General features: G+C 43.4%; 1 protein-coding gene across 1 annotated transcript; it reads left to right on the top strand.

The window, feature by feature from the left end:
* The first annotated feature begins 444 nt into the window (after positions 1-444).
* On the top strand, positions 445-15,247 carry LOC116630888 (retinitis pigmentosa 9 protein-like). The gene is made up of 6 exons (XM_032401814.1): positions 445-614; positions 4,787-4,817; positions 5,975-6,104; positions 11,078-11,169; positions 14,256-14,317; positions 15,036-15,247. The coding sequence occupies exons 1-6, from the start codon at positions 463-465 to the stop codon at positions 15,229-15,231; spliced, it is 663 nt and encodes a 220-aa protein (XP_032257705.1). The 5' UTR covers positions 445-462; the 3' UTR covers positions 15,232-15,247.
* The last annotated feature ends 725 nt before the right edge of the window (positions 15,248-15,972 follow it).

Consider the following 15,972-nt stretch of genomic DNA (forward strand, 5'->3'; position numbering starts at 1 on the left):
GCTGGGTGAATCCGAGCACCAGGTAGCAGCAGCCCGCGTCTAGCCAGGGGGGCCACAAAGCCGCCGCGCACGGGTCCCCAGGCCTCCCAGGGGAGGGGCGCGCGCGGGGGGGGCGGGGCTCCCCGGCTGTCCCGCAGGTCTCCCCCACCCCCACCCCGCCCCGCTCGCGGCCGCCGCCAGGGGGCGCGCTCCGATCCCGGCCGGCCTGGTGGCGGGGCCACGGCGCTCTGAGCGCGGACTTGGGGCCACGACGCGGGAGGCGGCGGGGAGGCCTGGCGGGAGGCGGGGACCAGGAGGCCTCGGCGGGGACAGCGGGCCGGGCCGGGCCGGGCCGGGCCCGGGCGGGCGGCGGGAGGGGGCGCTGCGGGGCCGGCCGGCCGCGGCGCGGAGGAAGTGCCGTCTTCCCGCCGCCTCAGCCGCCTCAGGCACGCCGCGGGGGCCGCCTCAGCCGCGCGGGCCGCGATGTCTTCCCGGCCGGGGCGCGACGACGCGGAGGCCGGGGGCGTGCGGCGGCAGCGGGAGCCGGCCGAGCAGGAGCTGCAGCGGCGCCGGGAGCAGAAGCGGCGGCGGCACGACGCGCAGCAGCTGCAGCAGCTCAAGCACCTGGAGTCCTTGTGAGTCCGCGCCGCTCCCGCTCCTCCGCCAGGCGCGGGGTCTCGCGGGGGCGCGGGAGGCTGGGTCCCCGGGGACCCGTGCGGCCCTGGCACCTGGACTTCCAGTCGCGCCTCCCCGGGGAGGGAAGGGCCGTTGCCCCAGCGCGCCGAGCGGCCTGGGCCGGCAAGGAAGCTCGGGCTTTATTCCCCCCGCCCGAGGTCGGCGTGCGGCCGGGGCTCTGCTTGGCGCTGAGGACCGTGCGGCACTTAGTAGGCGCTCGGTGGGGATTTGGGGACTGAACACGCGGCAGGTGCAGTGAGCGCCGCCGTCCTGCCCTTTCAGGGTTGTCGGCTGACAGGGACCCCGGGAGCCGGATAAAACCCCCATTCTCTTCATCCACTGCTAGGAAGGGAAGAGAACACGCCCTCCCCTACCGTTAGTGCGCTGGGGAGGGGAGGGCTGGAGAATGGGGTGAGGGACTTGTCCTAAAGATCCCAAAGGTGGAAGAGAGTGGAGACTTGTTTAGTCCTGAGGGTTGGTGGTGTGGTGGTGGTTGTTTACCAGCGTGAAGGGTGGGGGCTACAAGGAGGCCAATTCCAGCTCAACAAAAAGAATTAGGACCAGAGTCTCCTGTGGTTGCTGGTCAGCATGGCCTGCCTTAACGGGGCCCCCTGTGCCCCCAGCTCCAGCGGGTTCGGGGAGAGAGCCCAGAACCCGCGGGAGGAGGGCAGGTTGTAAAGGAGATTGCAACATCAGGTGGGAGGTGGATTCATGACCTTCCAGTTCTTTTCTGTGATTCTCTCTTTCTGTAATTAGCTTTAGAAGGCAACCTTGTAAGTTTGGTGCTCACGGAGTTCTTCCGTACATACTTCGTTTCTATTTCAGGCACTTGCATTACCTAAGCTAAGATGATGATGTAAGGAAACGTCCTCAAAGGATTCAGATTCTTTATAATTAACCTGGGAGCTTTGACACAAAATGCATTGCACTGTTGGAGGCTGGCCTGCTCTTTTCAGTGTGACCCTTGCGCCATCAACTACCTTACGTTTGAAAACAGTTGTAGATGGACTTTTTTAGGGAATGCCATTGCTAATAATAGATTTCACAATGTGTAGTTCCATCACACTCCTTTTCATCTTGGCAATAACAATTACATATTTTTCAGGAATTTGGATTTCTATTTGGCCATATGTTGTTTTTGTACAACTCTTGTAGCTCAAAGGATGTATTACTGGATTATTGGATTCATAGACTGTACTACCAAACTCCCCTTGGTCTCTGTGCATAAGCCATGGCATCAGTATTTTAAATGAATGTCTGCAGATGAACTGTATCATTACCCCAATTTGTGCAGATTTCCATTGTTCTGCTAGGTTATGCCACCACTTTGTGTTAGAAAATATTTTACGCATTTGCTTTGGAAAATCACTGTACCACACCTAAGAAGCTAAGTCTATTCATGCTTAGGTGTTTACTATGTAATCTTCATGGGGCAGATCCTCTTCTGTCTGCTCAGAAAAGCTCTAGATTAGAGACTCATGGCATTGTCATTTACTACCACCTGGCAAGTTGTTTTCTTCCACCTCTGTTGCTCCAGATCTTGGCCTCTGTGATGCTAGTGCTCCAGTCTTGAGGTGCCTCATGAGGTTCTTGAGAGCGTGGACTTGTCTTCAACAAGGGACAGAAGCCAGCATTGTGAAGTGTGTGGTGTGACATATTCACTCACCCATGGGGAAATCGAGGCACTGGGGGATTAAGTAAATTGCCCAAAGTACACAGTGAGAATGAATCATAATTCAAACCAAAGGTTTTTACATCCAAAGCCCATGAGGTTTCTACTCTGCCTTGCTTCCCCTCTGTAGGATTCACATTAACACTGATTTAGAACTGAAAATACTCCTGCTAGAATTCTATCTACTCAAAAAAGAACATCTCCTTTTATCAGGACAGTTATAAAGACTTATTGTCACTTCTGAGAGCAGTTTTCTTTCTTTCTTTTTTCTTTTTTTTTTTAGATTTTATTTATTTGTCAGAGAAAGAGAATGAGCACAAGCAGGGGGAGCACAAGCAGGGGGAGCAGCAGGCAGAAGGAGAAGTAGACTCCCCACTGAGCAGGGAGCCCGATGCGGGACTCGATCCCAGGACCCTGGGATCATGACCTGAGTCAAAGGCAGATGCTTAACCGACTGAGCCACAGGTGTCCTAATAGCAGTTTTCGTTTTTTGGATTTAACTAGTTATATCCTTATGCCCTTAGTTCTCCCTTCCAGTACCTAGCAACATGCCCGGCATGATAATTGACTGATTACTTCTGCAAGGAATAAATTTTTATGTGGAGTCTTTAATATTACCTGAATATCAAATTTAGTTTTGCCTATTGTACCTGCTCCTTTTTTCTGGGAGGAAAATATCAAGTTAATCAGGGCTAGAATGGAGGTTATATTCCTGAAACTATTACAGAAATAGCATTGATTGTTAAAACAGAAATCCAGCATATATAACTCTATAGCAGATATGAACTCCTAATAGCATATTTTTGGCTCCATTTTTCTTTCTTGGTCCCAAGTTATCTTTGGTTTTTCTTTCAGAGATATATTAACCTGGGTTTATACTGACAGAGCTGTAATGTAGTTACCATTGATTTCATTTTTCTTTTGCAATTAAAAAGCATTTTGCAAGCTAATGCATGTAGATGTGAATAGAATGAAAAACAAAGCTCTCTCCTATTTATGATCCTTTGTTCCTATCCCTAGAGGCAAGCATGTAAGTGGTTTCTTTACTATCCTTTAGAGGTCCCTAAAAGGTGTGTGTGGATGTGGCCGTATATAGTCTCCTTCTTCCCATACACACAAATAGAAGCTTACCAAATACAGTTTTGCTCCCTATTCCCTCCCCCCACCCTTTTTTTTTGATTTAAACTGTTATGGAGATTGTCCCATATCAATATATAACTCATTTTTTAAAGATTTATTAATGTTTATCTGTTGATAAAAGTAATACATTTTCATTGTAGAACACCTAATTACTCACCCTTGCTTCACCATCTGGGTGCAGCAATGTTGAAGCTCTCACATTTCCAAGTTTCTGGAGTCTTTTCACAATTTTAAGCCAGCTGCTATGCCCAGATGTCCTCAGTAAAATGTTCTTTGTGGGGGTGTTGAATGGACCCAGGATGTCTGGTTATCATGTTTCTTTTTTACATTCTTATTTTCCTTTATGGTCCCATAGGCATTCACAGTTAAAAGCCAAATAAACACCCACGTGGTATATGTTATAGCTAGAAGTGGGTCAGTACTGAAAAGTGAACATGAGCATTTGGTACTAATTATCCAGATTTGGAATCCAGAAGCCTTTTGGGGCAGTTCCGGCAGAGTAATGGGAAGTGAAAATGAATTGGGAGCATAGGCATGATGTATATGTTCCCTTGGGGGGGGCGGTCTGAGAGCTCAAAGGGAAAGAACATTCCTACACATCATCCCTCTGCTTGTTCTGTCAGCATTCTTACTGAATGCTGCCTGTCATCTGGGCACCGTGCAGGGGTCCCGGACCCTGGGTCCAGCGAGGTCAGTACAGGCACAGAGGGCTGTCAGAGAGCTGAGGAGCAGATGGCTCACTCTGCAGGCAGGGTGGGTGAGCAGGATTTGAACCAGGAGCTGCAGGGAAACGGGAGAGGAAGGCTCTAGGACAGATCACCTCCACTTCCTTCCCCTGCAACAGGCCTTTCCCTCTAGCTTTGCTCCTGCTCCCCTGTGCTGCCCCAAACCAAGTTAGAAAAGATTTCTCAACCTTCCCCCACCATGTGCCTCTTCAGTGTTGAGTAAGTGGAGGTTATACTAGGTAAATAACCTGAAAACTGTGACACTTTGGAACCATGATTAGCTCACAGGTCTTCTTCCTTCACATTTCCCCTGCAATTTCTTGCTTTCTCTTCTTCAACAATAAAATCACTGTGCTCAGACACCTAGTAATTACCTCAGTGAATTTCAGTTCTAGATCTCCACAGGATGTGGCGTAGCATCAGTTTATTTATGTGGGATCTCTGACTGCTGGGCATATTTTATTAACTGCTTTAGACATAATGTAGTTTTGAGGTTTTACTAAAAATATCCTTTTTATTTTGGTCTGCAGTACTCACTAAAATGTGTTACGTTCCTGTTAACGTGATCGATGATGTTTTTTCTTTTCCTTTCTAGTTATGAAAAACCTCCTCCTGGGCTTATCAAGGTCAGTGTGAAGTTTGTGCCTTTGGTCATTCTCTTAGACATATTTGACTCAGTGCTCAGACTCAGTTACTTGTTATAAAAACCTGTTGCATAAGGTTTTGGACGCCCTTTTATGGTAACCCTGCTTCTCCCTGCAGATGCCAGTCAGTTCATACACTTTGGGCTTTCTGTGTCCAGCCTGTGCCTTTGTAGAAATGTAATCAGCCGTGTGTCTGTTCCCTAAGAAACAGTGGCAGCCCCACATGTTCATCAGCGATCAGTCCCCTTCTCCCGCCCTCTCTCTCTTGCTGTGGCTGCATCTTTTCACGGCTGTGCCCCTTCTCTGACTTGGTGCTGGTTTCCTGAATATCATCAGCTCAGAGAACAGTAGTCTCTGAGGAGACTGGAAGGTCCTCTAGTCCAGCCCCTGGTGCAGGACACCCCCCTAACTACCCCCCCCCCCCCAACCCCCCACCCCCGCTCTGCGGCAGCACCTGGCCCTAGAGTCCAGTATCTCTGTGGGAGGGAGACTTAGAGGGCTCAGTGGAGGCCAGGACAGCTTTCTGCTTGCTCACATTCAATGAAAAGAAAAGATTACAAAACCTTCTTTCATTATAAATGTAATATTCATGGGAACTGAAAACAATCAGACGGTAAAAAAAAAAAAATAATAATAATACCTTAATTGTGTAATGAAGTTATTTGGTGGTGAAAGCACACTTCATAAATACAGCAGGTGCAAGATTGTAAAACATGACAGTGGTCTCCGAGGGATAATAATCTTTTTTAATTTAACATGTTATTTTTATTATTTCAGGAAATCTTGTTTAATTCTGTACTTTGCTTCATTCCACAAGGCTTTTAAGGGAGCAGAAAAGTTTGTATCTGAATCTAATTTTTGTGATCTAGAATCAGGATTTGGAGCTCACAAATCATTCCTAAGTAATATTTCTCTCAGAGTAGCTATGACATTTTCATAATATGGTTCTTCTGGTACATTTATTTGTGGTTTTTCTGTCAGGTGTAATTTGTCTTTCTTTCTAGTACTTGAGAGGGTAACTTAGGAGGACATGGCGTGTCCAGCCCATGAGAAAGGCAGGCAGGGCTGTGTCCTGAAGCAGGTGGGAGAGAATGCCGTGCTTTTTTGCCATGTTGTGGACACGTTGTTTCCTTTTTTAGGAAGATGAGACTAAGCCAGAAGACTGTATACCAGATGTACCAGGCAACGAACATGCCAGGGAATTTCTGGCTCACGCACCAACGAAAGGACTCTGGATGCCACTGGGGAAAGAAGTCAAAGTTATGCAGTGTGAGCACGGGAGAGTCGCAAGTAACACTCCTCCATACACGCAAGTTATATACCACGATTTACAAAGCGCGTTTACTTCCTTTTTTTTTCATTTGTTCTCACCGCAGCCCTGTTAAGTCAAGGCACAATCTCTGTTTCATAGTTAAGGAAGCTGACCCGCATATGTTAGTGAGTGGTCCGAGGTAAGAGGTAGAGAGGAGCTTTGACTCCAGGGCTTCTGACTCCAAAGGCAGGGGTCATCCACAGAGACCATAGCTGCCTTTGGAGTTCACTCTTCGGTAATATTTCAGTAACAAAAAGGATATTCCGTTGTAGAAATGCCATGAGGGACAAGGAATGCATTGGAGGGCAGGTCCCTTTGGGTCTTGCATCGTTCGCCCCTCATCAGTGGTGGTAAGATTTCATCCATGTAACCTGGGAGGAGCTGTGGGTCCAGAGGGTGGGTCCAGAACAGGTGTGCTGTGCATGCACACCCCCAACCCACCCCAGCCGCAACACTTTTCATCTAGCATAAGATAGTATTTGAAGAAAGGGTACTGCTTCAAATACTGCTTCTGTTTGTACAGAGATTCTTCATACACATAATTAAAATAGTTCCAGTCTTTTTTTCTCCATTTCCACTTACAGCTCTTTTAACTTGGTTATTTTGATATTTATCTTCATATGTCTAAGATCATATATTGTATTGATTTTTCAGGTTTAGGTGTTATTTGTTGACACTGTACAATGGAAGAGGAGAATTTAGCTCTCTCCTGGTCCTACCACACACATGTACCCTTACTATATCACATCTTCCCCAAAATGTTTTTTTCATAATTTTGGTTAGATAAGTCTTTAATGTTTATTTTATTATGATTATATACAGAGCTGAGTCATATAGTAAACTGATTACTTTTCCTTTCATGCATCCTGAAGAGTTCCCTCCTTTCCCCTGATTAATGGTGGTCTTGTTTTTGGTATTTGTGTGTGTGTGTGTTTTGTTCTGTTGTTATTGTTTTTGGTTTCCACATACTGATTTCTTACTCAACCTCAAATTGTTCAAAGGCTGAATCTTAAGACCTTCAAGTGCCTTTTTTTAAATTAAATATTTTATTTATTTAACAGAGAGAAAGAGAAAGAGAGAGCACAAGCAGGGAGAGCTGCAGAGGGAGAGGGAGAAGCAGCCTCCCCGCTGAGCAAGGAGCCAGATGTGGGGCTGGATCCCAGGACCCCGGGATCACAACCCGAGCCAAAGGCAGATGCTTAACCGACTGAGCCACCCAGGTGCCCCAAGACCTTCAAATGCTTGAGGCGTTCTATTAATTTCATCCTCTGAAAATGGTTGCTCCCATGCTTATCATCCAGGGATCTCCCTTCACTTTGTGTTTTGAATTGAATGTTTGTGTCCCTCAACAAATTCATATGTTGAAGCCCTAATATCCAATGGGATAATATTTGGAGATGGGGTCTTTGGATTGTGATTAGGATTAGATGAAGTAATGAGGGTGGCTCTGATGATGTGATTAGTTCCTTTTAAGAAGAGACAAGAGAGCATGCTCTCTCTCCACTGTGTGAGGACACACTGTGAAAGGACACAGATGTCTGTCAGCCAGGAGAGTAATCATCAGAAAACAACGCTGTTGGCACCCAGATCGTAGATTTCCAGTGTCCAGCACTGTGAGAAAATAAATTCCTGTTGTGTAAGTGACCCAGTCTATATTTTGTTAGGGGGGCCCTGAACTGAGACACAATCATTCTGCAGTTTCCCTTAGTTTCTTTCCTATGTTGAATCTCCTGTTTCCTGTATGTTGAGTCATCTTCTTTGTTGTTATAATCTCTTGTTATGGTGGAGCCAAGACCATTAAATGGGGAAAGGACAGTCTTTAAAAAAAAAAAAACCAGATATCCCCATGCAAAAGAATGAAGTTGGACCTTTATCTAATACCATTTACAAAATTTAACTCTAAGTGGGTCAAAGACTTAAATGTTAAGACCTAAAACTATGAAATCTCTTAGAAGAAAATATATGGCAAAGCTGTACAGAATTGGATTTGGCAGTGATTTCTTGGATCAAACACCAAAGGCACAGGCAACAAAAAAATTGACAAATTTGACTTCATGAAAATTTCAAAATTTTGTGAATAAGAAATCAGTAGAGTTAAAAGGCAGCTTTCAGAATGGGAGAAAATATTTGTAAATCATATCTGAAAAGGGATTCTATCTAGAATATATAGAGAACTCCTAAAAACAATGAAGAAACAAACAACCTGATTAAAATTTGGTAAAGGACTTGAATAGACATTTCTCTAAAGAAGATATATAGATACCCAGTAAGCCCATGAAATGATTCTCAGTGTCAGTAATCATTAGGGAAATACAAATCAAATCTACAGTGAAATACCACCTCAGACAACAGTTAAGATGACTACTATCAAAAAAACAGAATATAACAAATGTGGGCACATGTGCACAGCCTTCTAGCTTCCCAGGATTATGTCAGAATTTTTGAAAGCCCTCTGTGGACATCTCATTCCCCGGATCTTTTACATTTTTAGTTGGGCTCCTGTTTATCCAATGATATCACAGTCATTGGCAACTGTGATGTTAAACAGTTGCAGGTGATTGTTTTCAACAAATATCCTGAGGGATTGGGCTTTTCTTGTAAAGGAAACTATATGACTGGTTACACAGAAACAACACCCTGTCACTGTGGCTCTATCCTCTGAGATTAGGGTTTTTTGGGGGGCTCAAAACCTGGTCTTATCCCTATTGAGGTTGCAGGACTGTTGCTTTTCATAGCTATCATGGTTGCAAGGCTGTTGGTTTTTAAGATTATTATGGAAATCAGGAGAGAGGGCTGGGAGTAGGTCTGGTTAAAATGACAGGAATCCTGCCGTTCTTACCAAGCTTCACTAGCTTTTCTTGAATTAATGCTCCTCAGATTGTGGCAAACCTTTGGTTAATTTCTAGAGTTTCAAATAAGTTGATTTGGGCAAGTTTACAACTATTTTCAGTGCTTTTTATGAAGGTTGTCACTTGGCCATTCTTGAAGAGCTTCCTGGCTTATTCCTTTTGAAAAGAATCCTCTTCATTGTCATTTTTATGGGATGTCAGGAAGGGAATGAAAGCAAGTAAATGTGTTTAGTAGTCTGTCATCTTTACTCAGAAGTCTACAGCTTTTCTTTTTTTTTTTTAAGTTTGAAGACCACTGCTCTGTTTTATGAGGTGGTTACTTACATTTCAATTACCATTTTTTAAAAAATATTCATTTATTTGTTTTAGAGAATGGGAGTGAGCATGCTCAAGTTGGGGAAGAGGCAGAGGGAGAGACTCTTGAAGCAGACTACCTGCTGAGCCTGGAGCCCTACCTGGGGATTGATCTCATGACCCATGAGTTCATGACCTGAGCCAAAACCAGGGGTTGGACGCTTAACAGACTGTGCCACCCAAGTGCCCCCATTTCAATTACCATTTTATAGTTATTTGCATTGACTTGGAAAATAAGTGTCTGGGTTGGGACCAGAGCCAGTTTTACTCATGATTTTCAAGGGCCTGCAGGGGAAACAATGATGTGTTGATAATGGTCATATGATTTTGTGAAATTTGCCAAGGCAAAATATTTTTTTTTTCCTAAAGAGCCCCCCACCCCCACAATTTAAACTCAGGCCCCACAAAATTTTGACTCATCCCAAATGGGATAAAAGACACATGTACATCCTTTCATTGATTTTATTGATTGTAGTGTTATCTAGAACAGTGGTTCCAAACTTTAATATGTTTATAAATCACCAATTAATCTTTTAAAATTTTGGTATGTTTCAGTATTTCTGCGATGGGTCTAACACTATGCATTTCTAACAATCTCCCATGTGTTGCTGATTTTGCTTGCCCATGACCATATTTTGAATAGCAAGAATCACCTTTCCTTTAACGGTAACAGAATTTTGAACACAAAGAACTTCGGTTTGAAGGCATATAATCCTTCTTTCCTGAACTTTAAATGTTTGGGGAGTTCAAGACAGGGACAGCTCAGAGGCAGTCAATAAAGAATCTCCAAACTTCATTCTTTTTCAGTGGTTTCCTGCATCCAACCCTCAAAATTAAAAAGGAAAGCATCCCTTCTCTTTCACTTCATACTTTGAGTAGCTGCCAGCATGGGGCAATCCTGGCTGATCTTACCCACTCTTCCTGCTTCCTGACTTTCTTGGTTGGAGTTCCTTAATATTCAAGCACAGGGTCTCACTTAGCTCACCACTCATTTGACTTCCTGATTTGCCTCAAATCCAAATGGTTCTGAGAGGATGAAAGCAGGTGAGAGAAGTGACTAGGGTCTCACCCATTCCTGCTTTGTTCACCACTTCATTTTTCCCACGTCAGCACCTGATGCCAAGTCTGTGGGTCACTGAAATTCCACGAAGGTGCATGTTTCCCTCTTTTGCCCTGGAATGTGTGTATGCATTTTCCTGTTATGTCTCCTCCCAGTTCCTCATCAGGGCCATCTGCTGCTAAAAATAAACCTTTTTACAAAGGACAGTTTCCCTACTGAGCAGGTGAGGCTATTTTAGAGTGCTAATAGAATTAACATTTTAAGATAATTTGTGATTTGTTTTAATTAAAGGTGAGGGATTTTTTGCAGTAGTTGACTCAATCAGAGAAAGAAGCTATTTGCTCTAGTGTCTAAAATTGTAAATGAGAATCACAGTCTCTTGATGAATAGAAGAGACCTCCTCTTTGAAAAATACAATAAGCTACAGCCTAAAAACAATTTCACTTTTTATAGTACTTTTACATTGGATTGCTTAATACCTATTGCTTGGGGAAGCAGTTAGTTTCCCTTTATTTTCTAGGATCTTACATGGTTTATCCACTCATTGCATTTGCTTTTAGAATTGGAGTTTAATGAAGAAAAACTTTAGTATGATCTACTGATTCTTCATCTTCATTAAATGAAATTGTTATCTTACAGAGATATTTCCTTTTTTCTTTGTCTTTAGGTTGGCGTTGTAAACGGTATGGTCACCGAACAGGCGACAAAGAATGCCCTTTTTTTATCAAAGGCAACCAAAAGTTAGAACAGTTCAGAGTAGTAAGTAGAACCCCACCTTGCCAATTTACATTTTTCAGAAATAGTGAATATTAATGAAACAGGCAGTAATCAGTGAACTGGAAGTTCACATAAAATATATTCCCAGATGCTTTTTGGCCAGAGTATCTGGTGTTGACTACATCTCTTCTTAAATTACATTTGTGTGACAGTTAACAAAAAACTAACTTTTTATTAAAGTGTTCTTTGTTTATACCTTGGGAATAATGATTCTTTTTCTAAAGCAGACTTTGTTATTTATTCAGTCACTTGTTTTAACTTATATAAAAAATCATGTTTCATAACTAAAATTAGGGTTTTAGTTTCCCAGTCTTTATTTTTTTATTTATTTTTAAAAGATTTTATTTATTTATTTGACATAGAGAGACACAGCAAGAGAGGGAACACAGCAGGGGGGAGTGGGAGAGGGAGAAGCAGGCTTCCCGCGGAGCGCCACCTAGGCACCCCAGTTTCCCAGTCTTTAAAGACTGTCTTTAAATTATAAGCTAGAGGTATGTATATAAATTATATGTGGTCTTCAGTTGACAGTAAAATAGATATATCATTCCCTCACTTTATTTTAATAGAGTCTTCTCCTAAAGGTGTTAATTTACCACTCAGTAACTTCTGCCAAGTGAAATATGCCACTGTCTAGATGTACTGAGGTTATCAGCGTATATGAAACTGGGGCCAACATTCACTAAAGGTTTTAAGACATTTAAAACATTGTGGGGCGCCTGGGTGTTTCAGTCCATTAAGCGTATGCCTTCGGCCCAGGTCATGATCCCAGGGTCCTGGGATTGAGCCCCACATCCAGCTCCCTGCTCAGCGGGGAGTCTGCTTCTCCCTCTCCTTCTGCCTCTCCCCCTGCTCATGCTCTCTCTCTCTCAAATAAATAAATAAAATCTTTTTTAAAAAAGACATTTAAAACATTGTGGCTTTATTTTAATAATCTGAATTAATATTTTTGATCACTCATTCCACTTCTAGGTGGAATGTCAGTTTTTACAGATATTATATAAAATATAGTTTGGTGATAAATCTCAAAAAGTTTGAAGATATTCATTTTTTTTTTGGCTCAGAAATCCCACTTAAGGAATTTAAGGATATAAGAGAACATCAATATATACACAACTATTTATGAATAAGGATATGTATATGTAAGGATAACTCTTATATCCAGAAACAATGGAAACTAAAGAAAAATGGGAAACTCAATAGTCCAACATATCAACATAAATTTCTGTAGCATGCAAATTATTTAGTCATTAGAAATTATTATTTATATTTTTTGAGATTTTATTTTTAAGTAATCTCTACACCCAACAAGGGGCTTGAACTCACAACCCTGAGATCAAGAGTCTCATGCTGTACTGACTGAGCCAGCCAGGCACCCCAGGAATTATGTGTTAGAAGACATTATGTCAGGCGCCTGGGTGGCTCAGTTGGTTAAGCAACTGCCTTGGGCTCAGGTCATGATCCTGGAGTCCCGGGATCAATTCCAGCATTGGGCTCCCTGCTCAGTGGGGAGTCTGCTACTCCCTCCGCCCTTCACCCCGCTTGTGCTCTCTCTCGCTCTCTCTCAAATAAATAAAATCTTAAAAAAAAAAAAGACCTAATGTCATGGGAAAATGTTCACAAAGACATAAGTGAAAAACAATAGAGTTGTGTATATAGGAGGATTATAGTTTTTCATAAATTTTTTTTTTTTTTTTTTTTTTAAAGATTTTATTTATTTATTTGACGGAGAGAGACACAGTGAGAGCAGGAACACAAGCGGGGGGAGTGGGAGAGGGAGAAGCAGGCTTCCCGCTGAGCAGGGAGCCCGATGCGGGGCTCGATCCCAGGACCCTGGGATCCTGACCTGAGCCGAAGGCAGACGCTTAACGACTGAGCCACCCAGGCGCCCCTATAGTTTTTCATAAATTACTAATAATGATTGAAAGAAAGAGATCGAATGTTAATAGTAATTATCCCCGGGTAGGGAGGTAATAGGGCTTTTTCAAAGATTTATTTTCGAGAGAGAGAGAGAAAGAGAGTGTGTGCATGTGCACACAAGTTGGGGGAGGGACAGGGAGAGAATCTTCAAGCAGACTCCCTGCTGAGTGCGGAGCCCAATGTGGGGCTCAGTCTCATAACCCATGAGATCATGACCTGAGTGGAAACCAAGAGTTGGACACCCAACTGACTGAGCCACCCAAGTGTCCCGGTAGGTTTTTGTTTGTTTTGCAGGGCTTGAACTCAAAACCTTGAGATCAAGACCTGAGCTGAGATCTAGAGTTGGACACTTAACCAGCTGAGCCCCCCCAGGTACCCCACTTGTTTTTCTTTTTTTTTTTTTTTTTAAGATTTTTTTAATTCATTTATTTGACAGAGAGAGACACAGCGAGAGAGGGAACACAAGCGGGGGAGCGGGAGAGGGAGAAGCAGGTTTCCTGCTGAGCAGGGAGCCCGATGTGGGGCTTGATCCCAGGGCCCTGGGATCATGACCTGAGCCAAAGGCAGACACTTAACCACTGAGCCACCCAGGCGCACCCCCACTTGTTTTTCTTTTTTTTTTTTTTTTTTTAAAAGATTTTTTATTTATTTATTTGAGAGAGAGCACATGAGAGGGGGGAGGGTCAGAGGGAGAAGCAGACTCCCTGCCAAGCAGGGAGCCCGATGCGGGACTCGATCCCGGGACTCCAGGATCATGACCTGAGCCGAAGGCAGTCGCTCAACCAACTGAGCCACCCAGGCGCCCCCCACTTGTTTTTCTTAATACTGTCTCTTGGTCATCCTTCCAAATAGAACAAAGAAAATTACCTCAATATTTCTACCTTGAATAGTATTTCATGATTCTGCCATGGTTTATGTTCTTACAAAGGATATTTAAATTATAATCTATATTTTTCTAATTAGAAAATCCTTTGTTACAGCCTCAATGGGTTTGCAGTGATGGTAACCCTTAGGAAGGATTAGAACATGCTAAATATGAAATTATACCAAATAGGAAAAAAAAACTGGTTTCAGTGAAATATGGATTTAATTTTTATTTAACTGATAGTCCGTGGAGCCTAACACAACCTTAACCTTTTCTCATTCTCAAGGCACATGAAGATCCCATGTATGACATCATACGAGAGAATAAAAGACATGAAAAGGATGTAAGGTGAGATGGTCCTGGTGATAACGATACCCTTTTAAAGTCTGAAATTATATAAAGTTGGAAACACCCGTTCCAGTATAGATGAGTGGTTTGGTAACTATGGTACTTCAATTGTGAACTGTTTGGAAGGCAGGAGTCCTCACAGGAAAGGCCAGTGGGTGGCAGGCCAGCCTCATTCCACTTGGGTTAGCAGTGGGCTTGGTCCTGCCTGCTCACACCACTGATAGTTGATGTTGGCAAGTGTAACTTAGTTTATTTTCTCCAGTGTCTTTATGGATCTGAGCTATTCTTAAAAATTATCCTTAGACATGAATAAAGATAGCATGAAGAAAGAGGAGGTTTTGTTTTTCTCAAACTGGTTCCACGGAGTTCTAATTGTTAAGGAGGTAGATTACCTAGTATGAACTTGGGTGGTTGTGGGTGGTTGGGGAGGTGATGAAGGAGAGGCAGCATCTATTCGAAGTTATGTAGTAAGGACTGGAGAAACATGCAGAAATACTTCGGACAGTGAAAAGAGTACAGAATGGCTTGTACACTGGGTACAGTCCTGTCAAAGAGGCATGGGTGTGGACAAGAATGGGGAAAACATGCAGAAATAAAAATAAGTACTGTCTGTAGTAAGGTGGTTGTGATGTTTTTTACGCTCGCTGCTTTTATATCATTTTTATCTACCTTTTTTTTTGAGTTAAATATGGTTCTTTGGTTAATCTTCTATGTTTAGGATACAGCAGTTGAAACAGTTACTGGAGGATTCTACATCCGATGAGAATGGGAGCAGCTCCAGTTCCTCGGAATGTAAAGAGAAACACAAGAAAAAGAAGAAGAAAGAAAAGCATAAGAAAAGGAAGAAAGAAAAGAAGAAGAAGAAACGAAAGTATAAGTCTTCCAAGTCGAATGAGAGTTCAGACTCGGACTGACAACGACTTGACTTGTTCAACATTCTCTTCTCCCAAATCAGACACTGTGGCCAAAGACCAGAGGATGTGGAATCGGGGAGGACTAGGAGAGAGCCGCCTAGAGAGCAGGGTATTTGGTGTCACGTGTGTGAATTCTCACCTGCCTTCCAGCAAAGATGTGATCCCAGGAGGGTGAGTTGTACCTTCCCAGGCACTAGCTCTGGACAGCGGCTGATTTCAGGCAGGAAAGCTTTGTTCAATGACAATATGCAAGAATAATACAGATGATTCTCAAACTTACGGAGCAACAAAATCACCTGGGGTGGTTGTTAAAACAGATTCCTGTGTCTTAACTCCTAGAATTTTAGAATTCGATTTACTAGGTCTAGAGTGGACTGGAGAATTTGCAGTTGTGACAACTGTCCAAATGATGCTGACACTGTTGGTCTGGGGGCCAGTCTTGGAGAACCACTGCTCTAAATGTTAAACCTCTTCCTGAAGCCTTCCTCCGCTTTCTGCTTTAATTGACATCTTGTGGAGTGCCTGGGTGGTTCAGTCGATTAAGTGTCTGCCTTCGGCTCAGTTCATGATCTCAGGGTTTTGGGATCAAGTCCCTCATCAGGCTCCCTGCTTAGCGGGGAGCCTGCTTCTCCCTCTCCCTCTCCCCTGCTCATGCTCTCTCACTCACTCTCTCTCTCTCAAATAAATAAAATCTTTAAAAAAAAGAAAGAAAAATCCTGCCATCCACTGCAACCCTTGCAA

The sequence above is a fragment of the Phoca vitulina genome, unplaced genomic scaffold, assembly GCF_004348235.1.
Source record: "Phoca vitulina isolate PV1807 unplaced genomic scaffold, GSC_HSeal_1.0 scaffold4, whole genome shotgun sequence".
In the NCBI taxonomy this organism is placed as follows: Eukaryota; Metazoa; Chordata; class Mammalia; order Carnivora; family Phocidae; genus Phoca; species Phoca vitulina.